The sequence below is a fragment of the Crocodylus siamensis genome, chromosome 8, assembly GCF_052110815.1.
Source record: "Crocodylus siamensis isolate JL-2025a chromosome 8, ASM5211081v1, whole genome shotgun sequence".
NCBI lineage: Eukaryota > Metazoa > Chordata > Crocodylia > Crocodylidae > Crocodylus > Crocodylus siamensis.
The window spans coordinates 79,834,097-79,848,750 of record NC_143402.1 but is presented as its reverse complement, the minus strand read 5'-3'; the positions used below and the strand labels follow the sequence as shown (position 1 = coordinate 79,848,750).

Sequence of the window (14,654 nt, the reverse complement as noted above, 5' to 3'; positions counted from 1 at the left end):
TTTCCATGTTCACATGCATATTTTTAATTCCTCCAAGGAGTTCTGTGAATTTCTTAGGTTTGATCCTATATTGCTTTCCTTAAAAACACAGTGGGAGGTACAGAGCTGAGACTGTCTCTTTTCTCTCAAAGTGTGGTTGGGCAGGTAACTCTTAGGCATGCTGCTGTCCCTGCTGCCCCGAATAGCAGTGGCTGAAGCACTGTTTCAGAGGGGGCTGGTGGAGGCTGGCAGGATGTGGCTGCAGCTTTGCTCCTGTGGAGCTGAGTTCCATGTGGCTGGGGTCCTTCCTACTACCTTCTTCCAAGTCTTGCAGAAGCAGAGTGTATCTTAGGAGTCTTGGGGGGCAGCTGCTCCAGTAGAATCCCACCACCCCTTGGAGTGTAGGTGACTTCCAGTTACTATTCCTAAGATTCATGGTGGTTCCTGATATGCTTGTACGTATTTGGCTTCATTAAACTTTTTACAGTTGTCTTCTAAGGCAAAAATGTTCTCTCCCTCACACTAGAATGATACGTATAGTGAATGTTATGCTTTGCGTAACATTAAATCTGTAACACTAAAACTGAAAAAACTATTACATTATTTCATAGTTGTCATTCACTGAACACTGCCATAGTCTTTGATTTTTAGTTCCAGTCTCGCGTGCCAGGCAGTACAAAGGCCCCCTGTCAGACCTTTATTGCAGAAAGGGCAAATAAATTTAAAATGGAAGTTTCAGACACCTTAGCTTTGCTTCTAACCAAGTGTGATAATGGGGTCTTTTCTTCTGTGACACACAAAATACATGGAGCAATGCAAAAATGCACAAATTAAATCCATTTAATGGTAACGCATGTTAAATACAAACCCATAGTATATGGTCCAGTTTAGGAGACAAACATTAGTAGCAGGTGCTTCAGACTTGGATCCATGATGTTACACTCCTAAATCCATATGCCGGTTCCCAAACGGTGGCTGTATTTCAGATGTGCTGAGCCTCAGCAGTCCCTGTAGAGCTCATTGGGAGCTGCAGGTTCAAGGGTCTAGAAAACAGATATGTTTTTATTTAGAAGTCTAATTTAAGTTTTGAAAATTGTGGTTCTAGGTTTCTTCTATTGCAACATATGACTATCATGTATAAGCATACAGGGGGGAAATTATATTTGGAAGAACATTAACTCTGAATATAATTACATTTCTGCAAATAAACCTGAATTTTAATGTTGCATTAACATCATGTTTGCATTTGGATGCTGGAGTATTTACGATCAGTGGCCCAACCCTTCTCCATTGTGAAACCGTTTGCATGTTTTGCTCTCTCACGCGCTTACATCACAGGGCTGGGGCCAGAAAGCAGCAGCAGAGAGATGGCCTGCAGCCTCTTTTGCCTCACCCGTACTTTCCACATTAAGCACTGCCTCACTGGATAGTGCGTCTGTCTGCTCTTCATTCCTGACCGCTTTTCTTACAAGAAAATGTTCATGTGTTCATGAGACTGGACATCCTCTGCTTCTCTTTCAGACACATATGTCTGCCTTCAGGGATGCAGCGCTCCTTGAAGGCCCTGAGTTTTGCTGACTCACTTTGATGTAAAATCGACCCATTAGTCCAATACCAGCCGGCGAGCCGCAAGTCCACCAGAGCGTGCAAGAACGGGCTCCTCATCTACCCTCACAGGATCTGGAGCATTAGTTCATATCTGTATAGACCTGAAAACAACTTCCAAGGGCCAGTTTAAACCAGCATTAACGGTGGCCTATACAACTACATCAAGGTACGAGGGTGACACAGCCTGGGTAGTAGCTCACTGCACTGGAAGATTTACTGTTATTCACAGTATTATTTACTGAAGCCAACGGATCATTCTAGTGAAACCACCAAGGAAACCGGCGTAGTCCCAAATACAGCAAGTGCCTCGTGGCCCTTCCCCGGGCAGCACGCGGCTCCCTTCCCCGCCGACCCCTCTCCCTTGTCCCGGGCTCGCTGCCCGTCGCCCCGGCGCTGATTTCCTCGCGGCCCGGCACAAATGGAGCCAGGCTTTCCGCTCCACATTGGCAGAGAAAAGGGCGGGGTGGCGCGGGGCTCGGTCCGTCCGGGGAGCTCGGGCTGCGTCTCGCTCCTGCCGGGGCTGGGGGCCGGGCGGGCGCGGCCCAGCCCGGGAGCGTCCTCCGCCGCCGGTCACGTGGTGCCGGCCGGCTGGCTGCGCGCGCAGGGGTCCGGGCGTTGCCATGACGACGCGGCCTGGTCGGCGGGGCACGCCGCCGCCGCGGCCTGGAGCAGGAGGCAGCCCCGGGAAGGGCCTCGTCCGGGTGCGGCGCTCACGCCCGAGGCGCTTCTCCGTGGCCGGTCGCCTGCCCGCGCCTCTCAGAGCAGCCGGGCAGGCACTCGAGCACACGCGTGTCGGGTCCTGCCGGAGACCGTGTATGCGCGTACGTCGAGGGGAGGAGGGGGAGGAGGCCCCGCCGCGCCGAGGCCCAGGGGCGCTTGAGGGCTCCATGTTTGTGCGGGCCGAGCCCTGCTGCCTCGCGCCCCGCTTGCCCCTGAGGAGGTGAGGAAAGAAAGGCAGGTGGAGCCCGGAGGCGATGAGTAGCAGGCGCGGTCTCACGGCTCGCCCGCGCCTGGGAGCAGGGGCCAACTCCGCAGAGCGTTGGAGGGCAAAGACGTCTGTGGGCACAGCCAGCCTGCCCTGGTGCCGTGGCTGGATGCCAGGCAGCTGCCTCGGACACGTCTGGTCTGGTCTGGTAGCAGGGGCTCTGTAGTTGCTGCCCAACGAGGCGCGTTTGTCTGAGTGTCACGGCATTGCATTTCTGCCTGAACTGCGGCATCTCGTAACATAAAAGGAGGCCGGGCTGGTATGGGTGGTGATCCTGGGTAAAGACAGCGCGATTGAGCCTTTGAGGAGGAAGAGTATTTGCCCATCGCAGTTCTCTGCTTCTCGTGGGAGAGAGGTGATTGGCCACTGTCCCTGCACGCATCTCTGCTGCTGTGTTTCGCTGCCAGGCGAGCAGCATCTTGGGAGCTCCTGGGTGCGGAGCTGCGGGGAGGTCCAGTAGTAACGCACCTGGACTGCTTGCCTCTGTCCACACAGATGTTTTTGCTGTTTACTGTGCTGCAGGTCAAAGCACGATTGTTAGATATCCAGGATATTGGTGCAGTTGCTCTGCAAAAGTCCATAGCAGTTTCCACGACCCTCTTTAGAAACACCTCCTGAGGTTTTGATAACTGCAGACTGTGTAAGTATCGATGCTGTGGGTGGCAAATACTTTTGTACTCATATAGGGTGCCTTTCCACGAAATGCAGTTGTTCATTGAGGGGAAAATGGTTTCTAACAGCTTCTGAAAGGTGCGTTTTCTCTTCCAAATACATATATATGACTCCAAGGTATCTCACTATGTAAGCAGATCCCAGTTTTGGGTCTGTGGGCAAGAGCAACACTTTCCCATCAACATTCCACTGACTGACTTGTTCACATTTTGTAGACAAAGTAACTTTATTATAGTTTAGAGGCTAAAAATGTTCTTAACTTGTTAGTATTGTCAGAATAACCAAATGTTTGAGAGAACAATTTGCCTGCAGTACAAACAGTAATTTTGAAATTGTAGACTTGAATGACATTTTCAGTAAAATAAAAGATTTGAATATTCTGAACTTTTTGCTCCTTAGCTCCCTTTTAATATATTATGACTTCAGATAACTGACATTTAAGAGACGCAGTGAGCTGGAAGGTCTTATTTTTGGTCCCGTTGGACTGTTACAAAGGTCTTGTGTAAAGATTGTATTGCTAAGTTTAGCCAATGAAGCACGTCAGGGTTTTTAAAGGGCACTTATGACAGTGTTTTGATATCACACTGTATATGGGCTGGCACCATAGACTCTTTTATTTAACAGTGCAGGAACTGTTCAGTGCATTAGAAATATTTTGAGATAAATGGATTCTGAACTAATGACAGTACTGTTCCTTTCTTTACATAATAAGCTTGGTGCTTGTTCATTCCTGCATTAGAATTATGTGACTTCATATTTTTAGCTGTGGTAAAAGCCAAATGCATTTGAACCAGCAGCAGCTGAAAAGAGTAAAAGGGAGATATTAAAAGGAAGATACCTTTCTGTATGTTGTCCATTAAGCACTTCAAGTAATGTTGCTGCTAGTAGAAAATCTCAATCTTTGCCTACTCCACTAGAAAATATAACATTTATAAAAATGTAAATCGGTGCCTTCTCCAGATATATCCAACTACCAATTTTAATCTAAAGAGAGCATTCGCTTAATTTTTCTTTTCTTAGTGAAGACTAAGACAGCTAGTGGGAAAACTGAGCCAAAGGAATTTAAAAAATGGTCAGACCACTGAGTCCTGTAGTCTAGCCTCTTTCCTTCAGTAATGGCTATTACTTGATGCGTCATAAAAAGGCAAAGCTCTGTCTGATTACTGTTGTTTGTCACTTCCATCCCAATTCCCACAGCCCCGCACCTTAAAAATGAGATTTGTCAGGTCTTTGTTGAAAGAAATGACGTTTAAATTGTGGCCTCCTTTTGGAGCAGGGATATTTTTATAGGTTGACTGTTCTCAAAATCTCTCTTGGCTTTTAAGAGATTAAAAAGCCACCACTGGAAAGACATGCTTGTCTGAGTTATTGTTCTGTGTATCCCCATGTGCATGCGAACAGGATTATCTGACATGACCAACACAGAATAGCATTGCACTGTGAGAGAAACTATACTGATTTCGGAGATTTAGGGAAACAGGGTAAGTGGATGTTATCATTTATTGTTTTTAGAGGACCGAGAATTATGGGTGGCACCTTAAAGCACAAATGAAGTCATGGTCTGTGCTCTGAAGACTTGGGTACAATACTATATAGTGATGCAAATGAGCAAGGTTAATAAACAGTAGGAAGAGATTGAGGTGAGGAAGAAGAGTCACATATGCATACTCACTTTAAGGTTTTGTGCCTCTTGATAGTTCCAGTAAAAAAATATTTAAAAATATATGTATTATTGATTCATATCACGTGGACATTGTGAGAATGCACTGTGGATGTATTTGAATGAAGGAAGGATAAATGGTTTGGCAGACTCAAATTAGAAGGAAATGATGTGGGGAAAAAAAGGTACCAAGATTTTTGTGGGAGATGATAAATGGCCCATCAGGGTTAGCCTCATAAGCAGAATGAAAGAGCCAGGTAGGCTGTGCAGTAAAAGAGCCAGTTAGCTGGATTACAATTTGAGTCAAATTACCACAGGTGTCTTTTTTAAGAAGAAAAAAGGCATGTACGATCCATAGCTCTGCAAGTCTGAAGTGGGTGGTGGCAACCCTGGACAATGGGAAGCTATGGCTATCTTTTCCAAGGGGCACTGGGAAAGGCAACATTTAGGATTTTGTTGTGGAGCTTCTATAAATATTAAATTATTTTTTCCATTCATCCATTTTCTACATACATTGCCAGAACCTTCCTTAAGATTGTCATTACTTTGCAAGTGCAGATGGACAGTCATGTCAGCCAGTGAAACCTTCCACAGAGAGCAAAAGTATTAGGGATACAATATGAGAAGGAAGGTTAAGCAGGTATCTTGGGATTTAGAACACCTGAATATGCTTCCCTGCTTCACCACAAACTTTCTGTGTAACACTTGGAAACTCTTAGTTCTCTCTCTGCCTCAGTTTTCCATCCGTATAACTGGGCTCAGTTTTCCATCCGTATAACTGGGACAACTGTGCTTCCCTTGCTGTGGTGGATATGGTGAGGATAAGAGATTTATCAACACAGTACCTGCTGTTTCAGGAAAATTTAATAATCTACTCCTAGCTAGTTAAGCAATAGTAGAGGCGGGAAGTGGGGAAGACAGATGGGTGGTTTGTCACTCATGAAGCCACAATGAATAACTTTCTGGTATTTTAGGCTCAACAATGCTACACATGGAAAAAGACTTAAATGAGCTTCTTGTGTGGAAAGAACAGGAATGGAAGGAGCTGCAAGCTCGCCAACACCATTTTCAAAAGACAATGCTACAAGACTCCAGAAAACAGCTCCAAGAAATACAAAAAAAATTTAACAGGTTAAAAGAAGATTTCACGTATAATCTGAAAGTTCTGGATGAGAGAGATCGAGAGCTGGAGCACTATGATGCTATGTTTGCCCATCTGAAAACACGTGAACATACTAAAGAAGCAGAGGTTAGTGAACTTAGGATACAGCTGGACAAACTGCAGGAAAAACTTGACAAGGAAACCCATAAACAAGAGAATTTGCAATATCAGTATCAACAGAAACTTAAAGAACATCGGTTAGAACTGGAACAGCTGCAGAGGTAAGAGAAGAGAGATTGACACCCTGCTACTTGGACAGATGGTGTCATGGGGATTCCATGTGACTGGCTAGACTGCTTCCAGTACCCAAACTGGTTCACTGAAAGTTACCACAGGTGTCTCTATAGTACATGATAATTTTCAGTTTTAACATATACAGAGAAAGTATTCAGAAAACTCATTGCCTATATAAATAGTCATTCCTGCTTCACATCACCACACTAACTAGCTGCATATTGAAGGTTGTGTCTCTGCGTGTGAATGTTTTCAGCTTGGAGGAAAATGTGAACATACTAGAGGTCTAGTGACACCCCAGATAGGTTAATCCTTACTTGAGCAAGGAGTTGAACTAGATGTGACCTTCTGAGTTCCCTTCCAGCCCTAATTTTTTATGATTCTATGGTGGCCTTCTCTTCTGGATTAGGTTGTCAGCAGTACTCAAAGTAAGTGAATAGATGTCCAAGACTGGCATAATTTGTGGAGTACAGAACTGACTTAAAGGAGTGTGAGAGAAGCTACAGCAGGCTTTCAGAATTGTAAATAGAATTGTTACTGCTTGATGGTTTGTTTTTTTTTATCATACTGATTTTAAAAGTAGTTGACATTCAAGCAACATCAATTTAGTTTCAACACAAATGTGTAATAGAATTTACTTCACCACTTTGAAAGTCCCCAGCCTTGTCAGACTTCTTTTTACTGCATCTCATGCTATGTTGTTATACTGTTATAAAAGCAAGGTGCACTTTTTTTTACATTGCTGTTGAAACAGCTCACCAAAGTGTGACATATATTCTGTCAGTAATGTCCTTCAGTCCCATGTGGACATCTTTCTGAAAGCCCAGCCAGATGTTGCAGCCTTTGTTACGCAGGAAATCAAACTAGATGGTCACAAGGGTCCTTTCTGATATGGAAAAGCTATGATTTGTTCATTGTTTATATATTATTTAGAATTAAAACATTGACCTTGTGTTTATTTGTAGTAATCTTGTGTTTATTTGTAGAATGAAAATGTTTAGTATGTACTTTTCTTTGAAAAATGATATTCTTGCATGTTAATTTTTTCTGTATAGTCTGTTCCTGGAAGGACCTTCCGTGAGCGTCCATCAGCAGGATACATTAGGTCACATTTTCGTGTAAATTTGTTTTTTATAGTTCTAAGAACAATGACCTCCACCAGCAGCATGAGGAGTATGTGATGCTGAAACAGCAGCTGGAGAGTAAACTCCAAGAGGCTGAAGGAGAGCTTGTTTTACAGAAACAGGTACAGGGGTTTACAAGAGAGTTTTGTGTTTTGGGAGCCATGCTAGCTAGATTTTTCTACCTTTTAATCCTTCATTTTTTTATAGGCAGCTGAAAGGATGCAGTATATCTCAATATCTTGGATAGGCACTTAACAAGTAATCATTTAGACATTCCTTCATAGCTGTAATGTCACATTTATATGAGATGTGCAGTAGCTTTGCTTTAGTGCTCTGTGTCAGCAGTACTTGTGGCTTTTGCTTTACTTACTTGTTTGGCAACCTCTCCTGAGGAATCAGTAAGATTGTGTTTAGTAATCTGAGAGAGTGTAAGATTCTTATAAGGATACATCCAGTACACTGTGCTAAATTTGCTAACCTTGAAATTTCAAGGAAGGTCAGCTCCTCTAAATCAGAAATGGGTTTAAGCAAACATATAGGCTGTATAATCACAATGACGTGCTAGCACTTTGTATTTATAATTTCAGGGTTCCTTTTTTTCCCACAGTTCAGGGGATCAAACCTGGGTAAGCCATTAACCATGTCCTAGACTGCTTGTTAACATGGCTATCCCAAGGAAGCCATAAATTGTCGCAGCATTATTAAGCAGTTTAAGCACCTAATTAATATGTAAAATGAACTATCTTATTGAAATAAAGAAATGGACACCATAAATTGCAAGTAATACTGACTATACATGTTTTTAAGTAATACCTTTTACGTACTTAATCAAACTCTTGAACTGAAATACCTTATGAAAATAAAGCTGTACTATGCACAACATGAATTGTAACTAATACTATATGCACTTTATTAAAGGATATTATGAGAGAGAGTTTACTGAAACTGAATGTTAACCTTGAGACAGGTAGTTCATGCTGTGTATTAAATGTGAGCATGCTGCACCCAGCCGCAGTCATTGGAGATATTCTCTATCTCTGTGGGGTGATCACTTGTCTATATACTGGGATGGCACACTCAGCATCTACCGAGGCTGTTGGACTTGAGGCATTGTCTTACCAGGGCATAAAGATGTCGAAACCAGTTACAGTGGAGTTGCATCTTACGCGGGGGTTAAGTTCTAAAGTCAGTGTGTAAGGCGAAAATCCCGTATAATCAAAATTATGGAATCTTGATGGCGCAGATGCTAGATTTGGTCTCAGTTCCCACATGCCTCTTGGACTATGAGAGGCACGTGGGAACTGAGACCGACTGAGGGAACAGCAGTTTCATGTCTCCCATCTCACACTCACTCTGGGGCATACGCTCATTGAGTGGAATGGCGGGTGGAATCTCCTGCACTATTTAAATTGTTATTTTTCTCTTTCTTTTTTTGCCAAGCACATATAGTTGAATTTGCGTAAGTTAGATGCACATATGATGCAACTCCACTGTACAGACAGTCCCAGAACAGAGGCACAGACCCAGGCATCTGGCACTCTTTGACAAAGCTCACATAGGCAGCATGTTCATCGTTATGCTCTTTCCCCCATCCTGGGATTGCTTTTAGTAGCTGAGGGTCAAAACTCAGCAAAGACACCTGGTTGAGGTCCAAAATATAAAAATCCCTAGGGAACGGGGCAGCTGACTATCTGAATTGTGGTGGAAGTGACATGTTGTACCTGTAGTAACGTTTCAGCTTCACAGCTATTGCCTGGACTAGCTCCCTTCTGCTCTGGTTTTTAGAAGGGCAGCTTGACAGTTCTTACAATGCCTTGTCTTTGACCCAGCTTATCAAATCTGTCACCTGATTTTGTGCGTGGTGGATTGCAACCTGCCGGCCTTCAAACCAGGTCAGGAGCTCCATGAACCAGGTGGCAATGTTGGCCACAAGCATCACTTGATTTTGAATGTTGCCTTGCTCTAAGAGTTCGGAAAGCTTTATTTCGCATGCACGGTGTGCTGGGTGTGATTTTTCAGCTCCTTACTCACAAACTGGTGGTAGTGCTGTGTGTACTTGGTGTGGTAACAGACTGTGTTGAACCAGGAATTCCACTGTATGACCACAGGTTCCAGTGGCCGTGGCACAGTGGCATGTGAGTGCCCACTTTGACTGGCAATGGACACCCTGTACCGAACCTTATGACCTGGACAGTGCTTGAAGGCTTTCTTGAAAGAAAACACCAAGCTATCCACCTTGGGGAACTGCATGTGCCAGAGGAGATTTACTGGGGACAGAATGTGTGCGTTGCAGGTGACTTGAACAGTGTCGGGCAGCATTCCTTGGAGTACATCGGAGAAAGCCTTGCACATGTACATGGCGTTGTCAGACAGGAACGCTGACATCTTGATAAAGTCTGTGCCGTAGCTGACAGTTACCTTCATGATAGTGTGGGATACAGTGGAAAAATTGACAGAGGTGAGGTGGACTGGCTGAGTTTGGTTAGTCCAGCTCCCTGGTACAAATGTGCAGAATGTAGTTGTCCTGAGTGTCGGTGGCTTTGTCAGACACAATAGAAAAGGAATCGTACTCTGCCCAAGGCAGCCTTTGTGGACTCTACATGTGAAGCAATCACTGAGGAAGATAATCCTGGCGAAGCTTGTTGGTATACAGAAAACTGCTGGTGTTGGGCTCATTTTGTTTCAGGTAGTTCCTTAACTTGGGGTGATCAAGTTTCGCTAGTACAGTGGTCACCAACCAGTGGATCTTGATCCACCGGTAGATCTCAGAGCCTCTTAGAGTCTATCTGAGGCTTTGGTGGGGGGCTGAGTGCCCATGTGCATGCCCCAGGTCAGTCTGTGATGGAGGCAAGGGGGGGGGCTAGATTGAGGGCCCTGTGGTGAGGGACAGTGCCTCAGAGACAGGAGCAGGATTAAATTGAGTGGGGCCCTAGCTGGGTGGGACTTACCTGCTGGGTGGGGGAGGGGCAGGGGTGGCACTGACACATGGTGGATCTTGGGTTGCTTTTAAGTGCCAAAGGTGATCTACTTAAATAGGTTAGAGACCACTACTCTAGTATGATTCTGGCTTCTGTGAAAGCCTCTGTGAGGGAAGAAGCCGGCTCTCACCTTGCCAAGCCACTTTTCATGGTCCCTTTAAACAGGGAGGACATGGTCACTTGCTTCTTGCTCTGACCTTCAGCCTTCCTCTTCATGTGTGCCTTGGATTTCAGGTACAATTGATGTTGGATTTCCTGGACACACCCAGAGTTAGATTGTAGATGGTGCAGAAGAGTCTGCCACCATCTGTGTGCAAGGTCCCTGCTGAATACTATCCTGTATGGTCCACTGCTAAAACATATTTGGCAGTCTTGGAAGATTTTTTTTTTTTTTTTTTTTTTTATTCATATCTTCTCTTTCTCATGCAGACTGAACAGCCATGCTACAGGAGCATGCCTGCAGGTGCTTTAAAAGCTGGTGCCAAAACCATTCCATCTTCTCAGGCTGGCCCCTGACTAGCTCCTGGACTGAGCCTACATCAGGGGCTCAGCCTCCAGTTTGCTCCTTTTCTCCCTTCTTCCTCCCCACCATGCCTCAGGATGCCAGGGCTTCCTGCCCTTTTCTGTTTGCAGCTCCCACCCCCCTCCCGCGCCCCGCTCACTGGCTGTTTTCGCACTTTTTTGCAGTCTCTTCATTTTGCAGTCCCTGTGCTTTTTTGCAGGGGATGTACTGATTTCATGCTTTCTGTGAAAATTGCAAATCAGGTAGATCCCTATATGTAACACATTGTTTTATGTAATGCAGGAATTTTGTTTCCACTGACCTGTTTTTTTTAAATTCCCCAATACTATTGTGGCACTGGTGGTGTTCCATTCATGCAAGTGGTGCTAGGAAATCTAGCATATATCAGATACCTGGTTTTAGTCAATGTGTTGTTAAACTCTTTAGAGCATATTGAAGTAACACAGTGGTTAAAACACCAATGATGGTTGGGACGTGGCATGTACTAGAGTACCTATTACTATATATATTAGTGAGGCTGCACTAGCAATAGCAACAGTGGGAAATTGTGTGTGGTGAGTGTGTGTGTATGCACGCAAGTGTGCACATTCATAAAATTCCGTATATACTGTATTCCACTACAGGAACTGCTGGCAGAGTTTGATGCAGAAATGAAAAAGAAAGAACTTGAGTTTCAACAGCAGGAAGATGAGATGAGTAATTTAGTTTTGTCTCATAAACTCAAGGTAATTCTCATTAAGCTTTTTTTAAACCTAAAAAGGGCACATTTTATTACTTTAATCCCAAGTTTTATTCTGTAAATGTATAGAAAAGTTACATACTTCCTTGCTTCACCGGTAGATTAAGGGCATTGTTCAAGGACAGTAGAAGATAGAGATATTTGAAAGGTGAATTTTAAATTTTGCTCATGGTTATCACCAGTGAGAAAATGTATATATGGGTCTCTGGAGGCCTTGTCACGTTCTCACAAGATTAGCCAAGAAATGTACAGAAAGCATAGGTTCTGCACAGAGAGGTCAGTTCAATGTAATTTGAATAAGATGTTTTTGTTACTAATATCATAGATTTCATAGACATCAGGGCTGGAAGGGACCTCGGGAGATCATCGAGTCCAGCCCCCTGCCCAAAGGGCAGGAAGTCAGCTGGGGTCATAGGATCCCAGAAAGATAAGCATCCAATTTACTCTTGAAGGTGTTCAATGTAGGCGCTTGAACCACCTCCGCTGGCAGACTGTTCCAGACCTTGGGGGCTCGGACAGTAAAGAAATTCTTCCTTATGTCCAGCCTGAAACGGTCTTGCAGGAGTTTGTAACCGTTCGACCTCGTCATCCCTTGGGGCGCTCTGGTGAACAAACGTTCCCCCAGATCCTGGTGGTCACCCCTGATAAACTTATAGGTGGCCATCAGATCACCCCTGAGCCTGCGCTTTTCCAGGCTAAAGAGTCCCATGGCTCTCAGCCTATCGTTGTAAGATCTGTTTTCCTGACCTCTGATCATGCGCGTGGCTCTCCTCTGGACTCTCTCAAGCTTCTCCGCATCCTTTTTGAATTGTGGGGCCCAAAACTGGACGCAGCACTCCAGCTGCGGCCTCACCAAGGCCGAGTACAAGGGGAGAATGACGTCCCGGGATTTGCTCGAGAAGCATCTATGGATGCAAGCCAGCGTTTTGGTCGCTTTATTAGCCACAGCATCGGCTTGCAGGCTCATGTTCATCTTGTGGTCAATGATGACCCCCAAGTCTCTTTCTTCTGTAGTGCTATCCAACGTAGCACTGCCGAGCCTATAAGGATGCTGCAGGTTTTTCCCCCCAAGGTGGAGAACCTTGCATTTTTCGGTGTTAAACACCATGAGGTTCTCATCTGCCCATTTGGTGAGCTTGTCCAGGTCAGCCTGGATCACCTGCCTATCTTCTGGCGTGGATGCTTTGCCCCAAAGTTTGGTGTCATCGGCGAACTTGGCCAGTCCACACCTGACTCCAATGTCCACATCATTAATGAAGATGTTGAACAGTATGGGTCCATGGACAGAGCCTTGAGGGACCCCACTGGTCACAGGGCACCACGATGAGTGACTGCCATCAATTACAACCCTCTGGGTCTGACCACGGAGCCAATTTCCCAGCCAGCGGATCGTGGTGGAGCCAAGGCCACAACTGGGCAGTTTGGCCAAGAGGTGATCATGGGATACCAGATGAAAAGCTTTTTTGAAGTCAAGATATATGACATCAATCTCTTCTCCCTCGTCCAGGTGATAGGTCACCTAGTCGTAGAAGGAAATGAGATTGGTCAAACAAGACCTACCCGCAACAAACCCGTGCTGGCTATCCCTTAGGATGTTAGCCTGGGCCAGTCCCTCAAGGATGGCCTCCTTAATAAACTTTTCTAAGATCTTCCCCAGGATAGAAGTCAGGCTAATGGGCCTGTAGTTAGCCGGATCCACTCTCCTCCCTTTCTTGAAGATCGGCACCACATTGGCCTTCTTCCAGTCTTCGGGCACTACACCAGAGCGCCAGGAGTTTTCGAAGATCCGTGCCAGGGGCTGGGCTATGACGCTCGCCAGCTCCTTGAGTACCCTGGGGTGCAGATTGTCAGGGCCGGCTGACTTGAAGGTATCCAGCTTCTCAAGATGTTCCTTCATGAGGTCAGCATTTATGGAGGGTAGGGGATCCCCATCACCCGGATCTCCCTGTCCCATAGCAGGCATGGGCGTCCCATGGGACTGATGAAAGACTGACGCAAAGTACCTATTTAATAGGTTGGCTTTTTCCTGGGCGTCAGTTGTCAGTTACCCCATCTGGTTTAGCAGGGGTCCAACGTTGCCCTTGCTTTTCTTCCGGCTCCCCACATATCTGAAAAAGGACTTTTTGTTGTCCTTGATGCCTGAAGCTAGTTGGAGTTCAGTTGCAGCCTTGGCTTTCCTGGTTTGCTCCCTGCAGGACCAGACCAGTGCAGAATAATCCTCCTTGGAGGTGAATCCCATCCTCCATCCTTTGTAGGCTTTCCTTTTTAGCCGCAGAAGGTCCGCGAGGTCCCTGGAGAGCCAGGAGGGCTGCTGTGCCTTCTTGCTGCCTTTCCTCCGTGTTGGAATAGATTTAGCTTGTGCATTGAGGATCGCTTCCTTGAGAAGCAGCCACTCTTCTTGAACTCCCCTCTCCCTGGGGTCATGGTCCCTAAGGGCCTGACTGACAAGCCTCTTGAGCTTGTCAAAGTCGGCTTTTCTGAAGTCAGGGACTTCTGTGTTGCTGACTGACTTGGCAGCTTTACGGCGGATGGTGAAGGTGATCAGCTTGTGGTCACTGTCACCCAGCTTCCCATCGATCACTAGGTCACCGATTGGGTCGTCCCCCATAGCCAGTACCAGGTCGAGCAGCGCTTTGCCTCTCGTTGGCCCATAGACTTCTTGAGTCAGGTAGAGGTCATCCACGCACGAGGGAAAGCTTTGCGACCGCTCGGATTTTGCTGAGTGATCTTCCCACGAGATGTCCGGGTAATTGAAGTCACTCATGACAACCAAGGTCCTGGAGCAAGCGGCCTCAGTCAGTTCCTGGGCGAACTCCTGGTCAAGCTCAGGACTTTGAGTGGGAGGTCTGTAGTAGGCTCCCACCGTTGTGTCCCCTGTGCCGTATTCCCCACAAATTTTTACCCAGAGGGTCTCTAGCTGTCCATGCTGGTCGCCAACATCAGCTTGCAGGGACATGTAGCTTTCCTTCACATAGAGAGCTACACCCCCA

The 14,654-nt window shown here is 45.8% G+C and overlaps 1 protein-coding gene and 1 pseudogene across 1 annotated transcript in view; one reads left to right on the top strand and one right to left on the bottom strand.

The window, feature by feature from the left end:
- The first annotated feature begins 2,203 nt into the window (after nucleotides 1-2,203).
- FASN (fatty acid synthase) overlaps nucleotides 2,204-14,654 on the top strand; it is a 116,875-nt gene continuing 104,424 nt past the window's right edge. The window contains exons 1-4 of the mRNA XM_090059498.1: nucleotides 2,204-2,408; nucleotides 5,879-6,287; nucleotides 7,438-7,546; nucleotides 11,549-11,650. Of these exons, the coding sequence (XP_089915624.1) occupies nucleotides 5,887-6,287; nucleotides 7,438-7,546; nucleotides 11,549-11,650 (612 nt within the window). The 5' untranslated portion in view covers nucleotides 2,204-2,408; nucleotides 5,879-5,886. The remainder of the gene's footprint in view (nucleotides 2,409-5,878; nucleotides 6,288-7,437; nucleotides 7,547-11,548; nucleotides 11,651-14,654) is intronic.
- LOC149859199 (uncharacterized) lies at nucleotides 7,679-10,105 on the bottom strand (annotated as a pseudogene).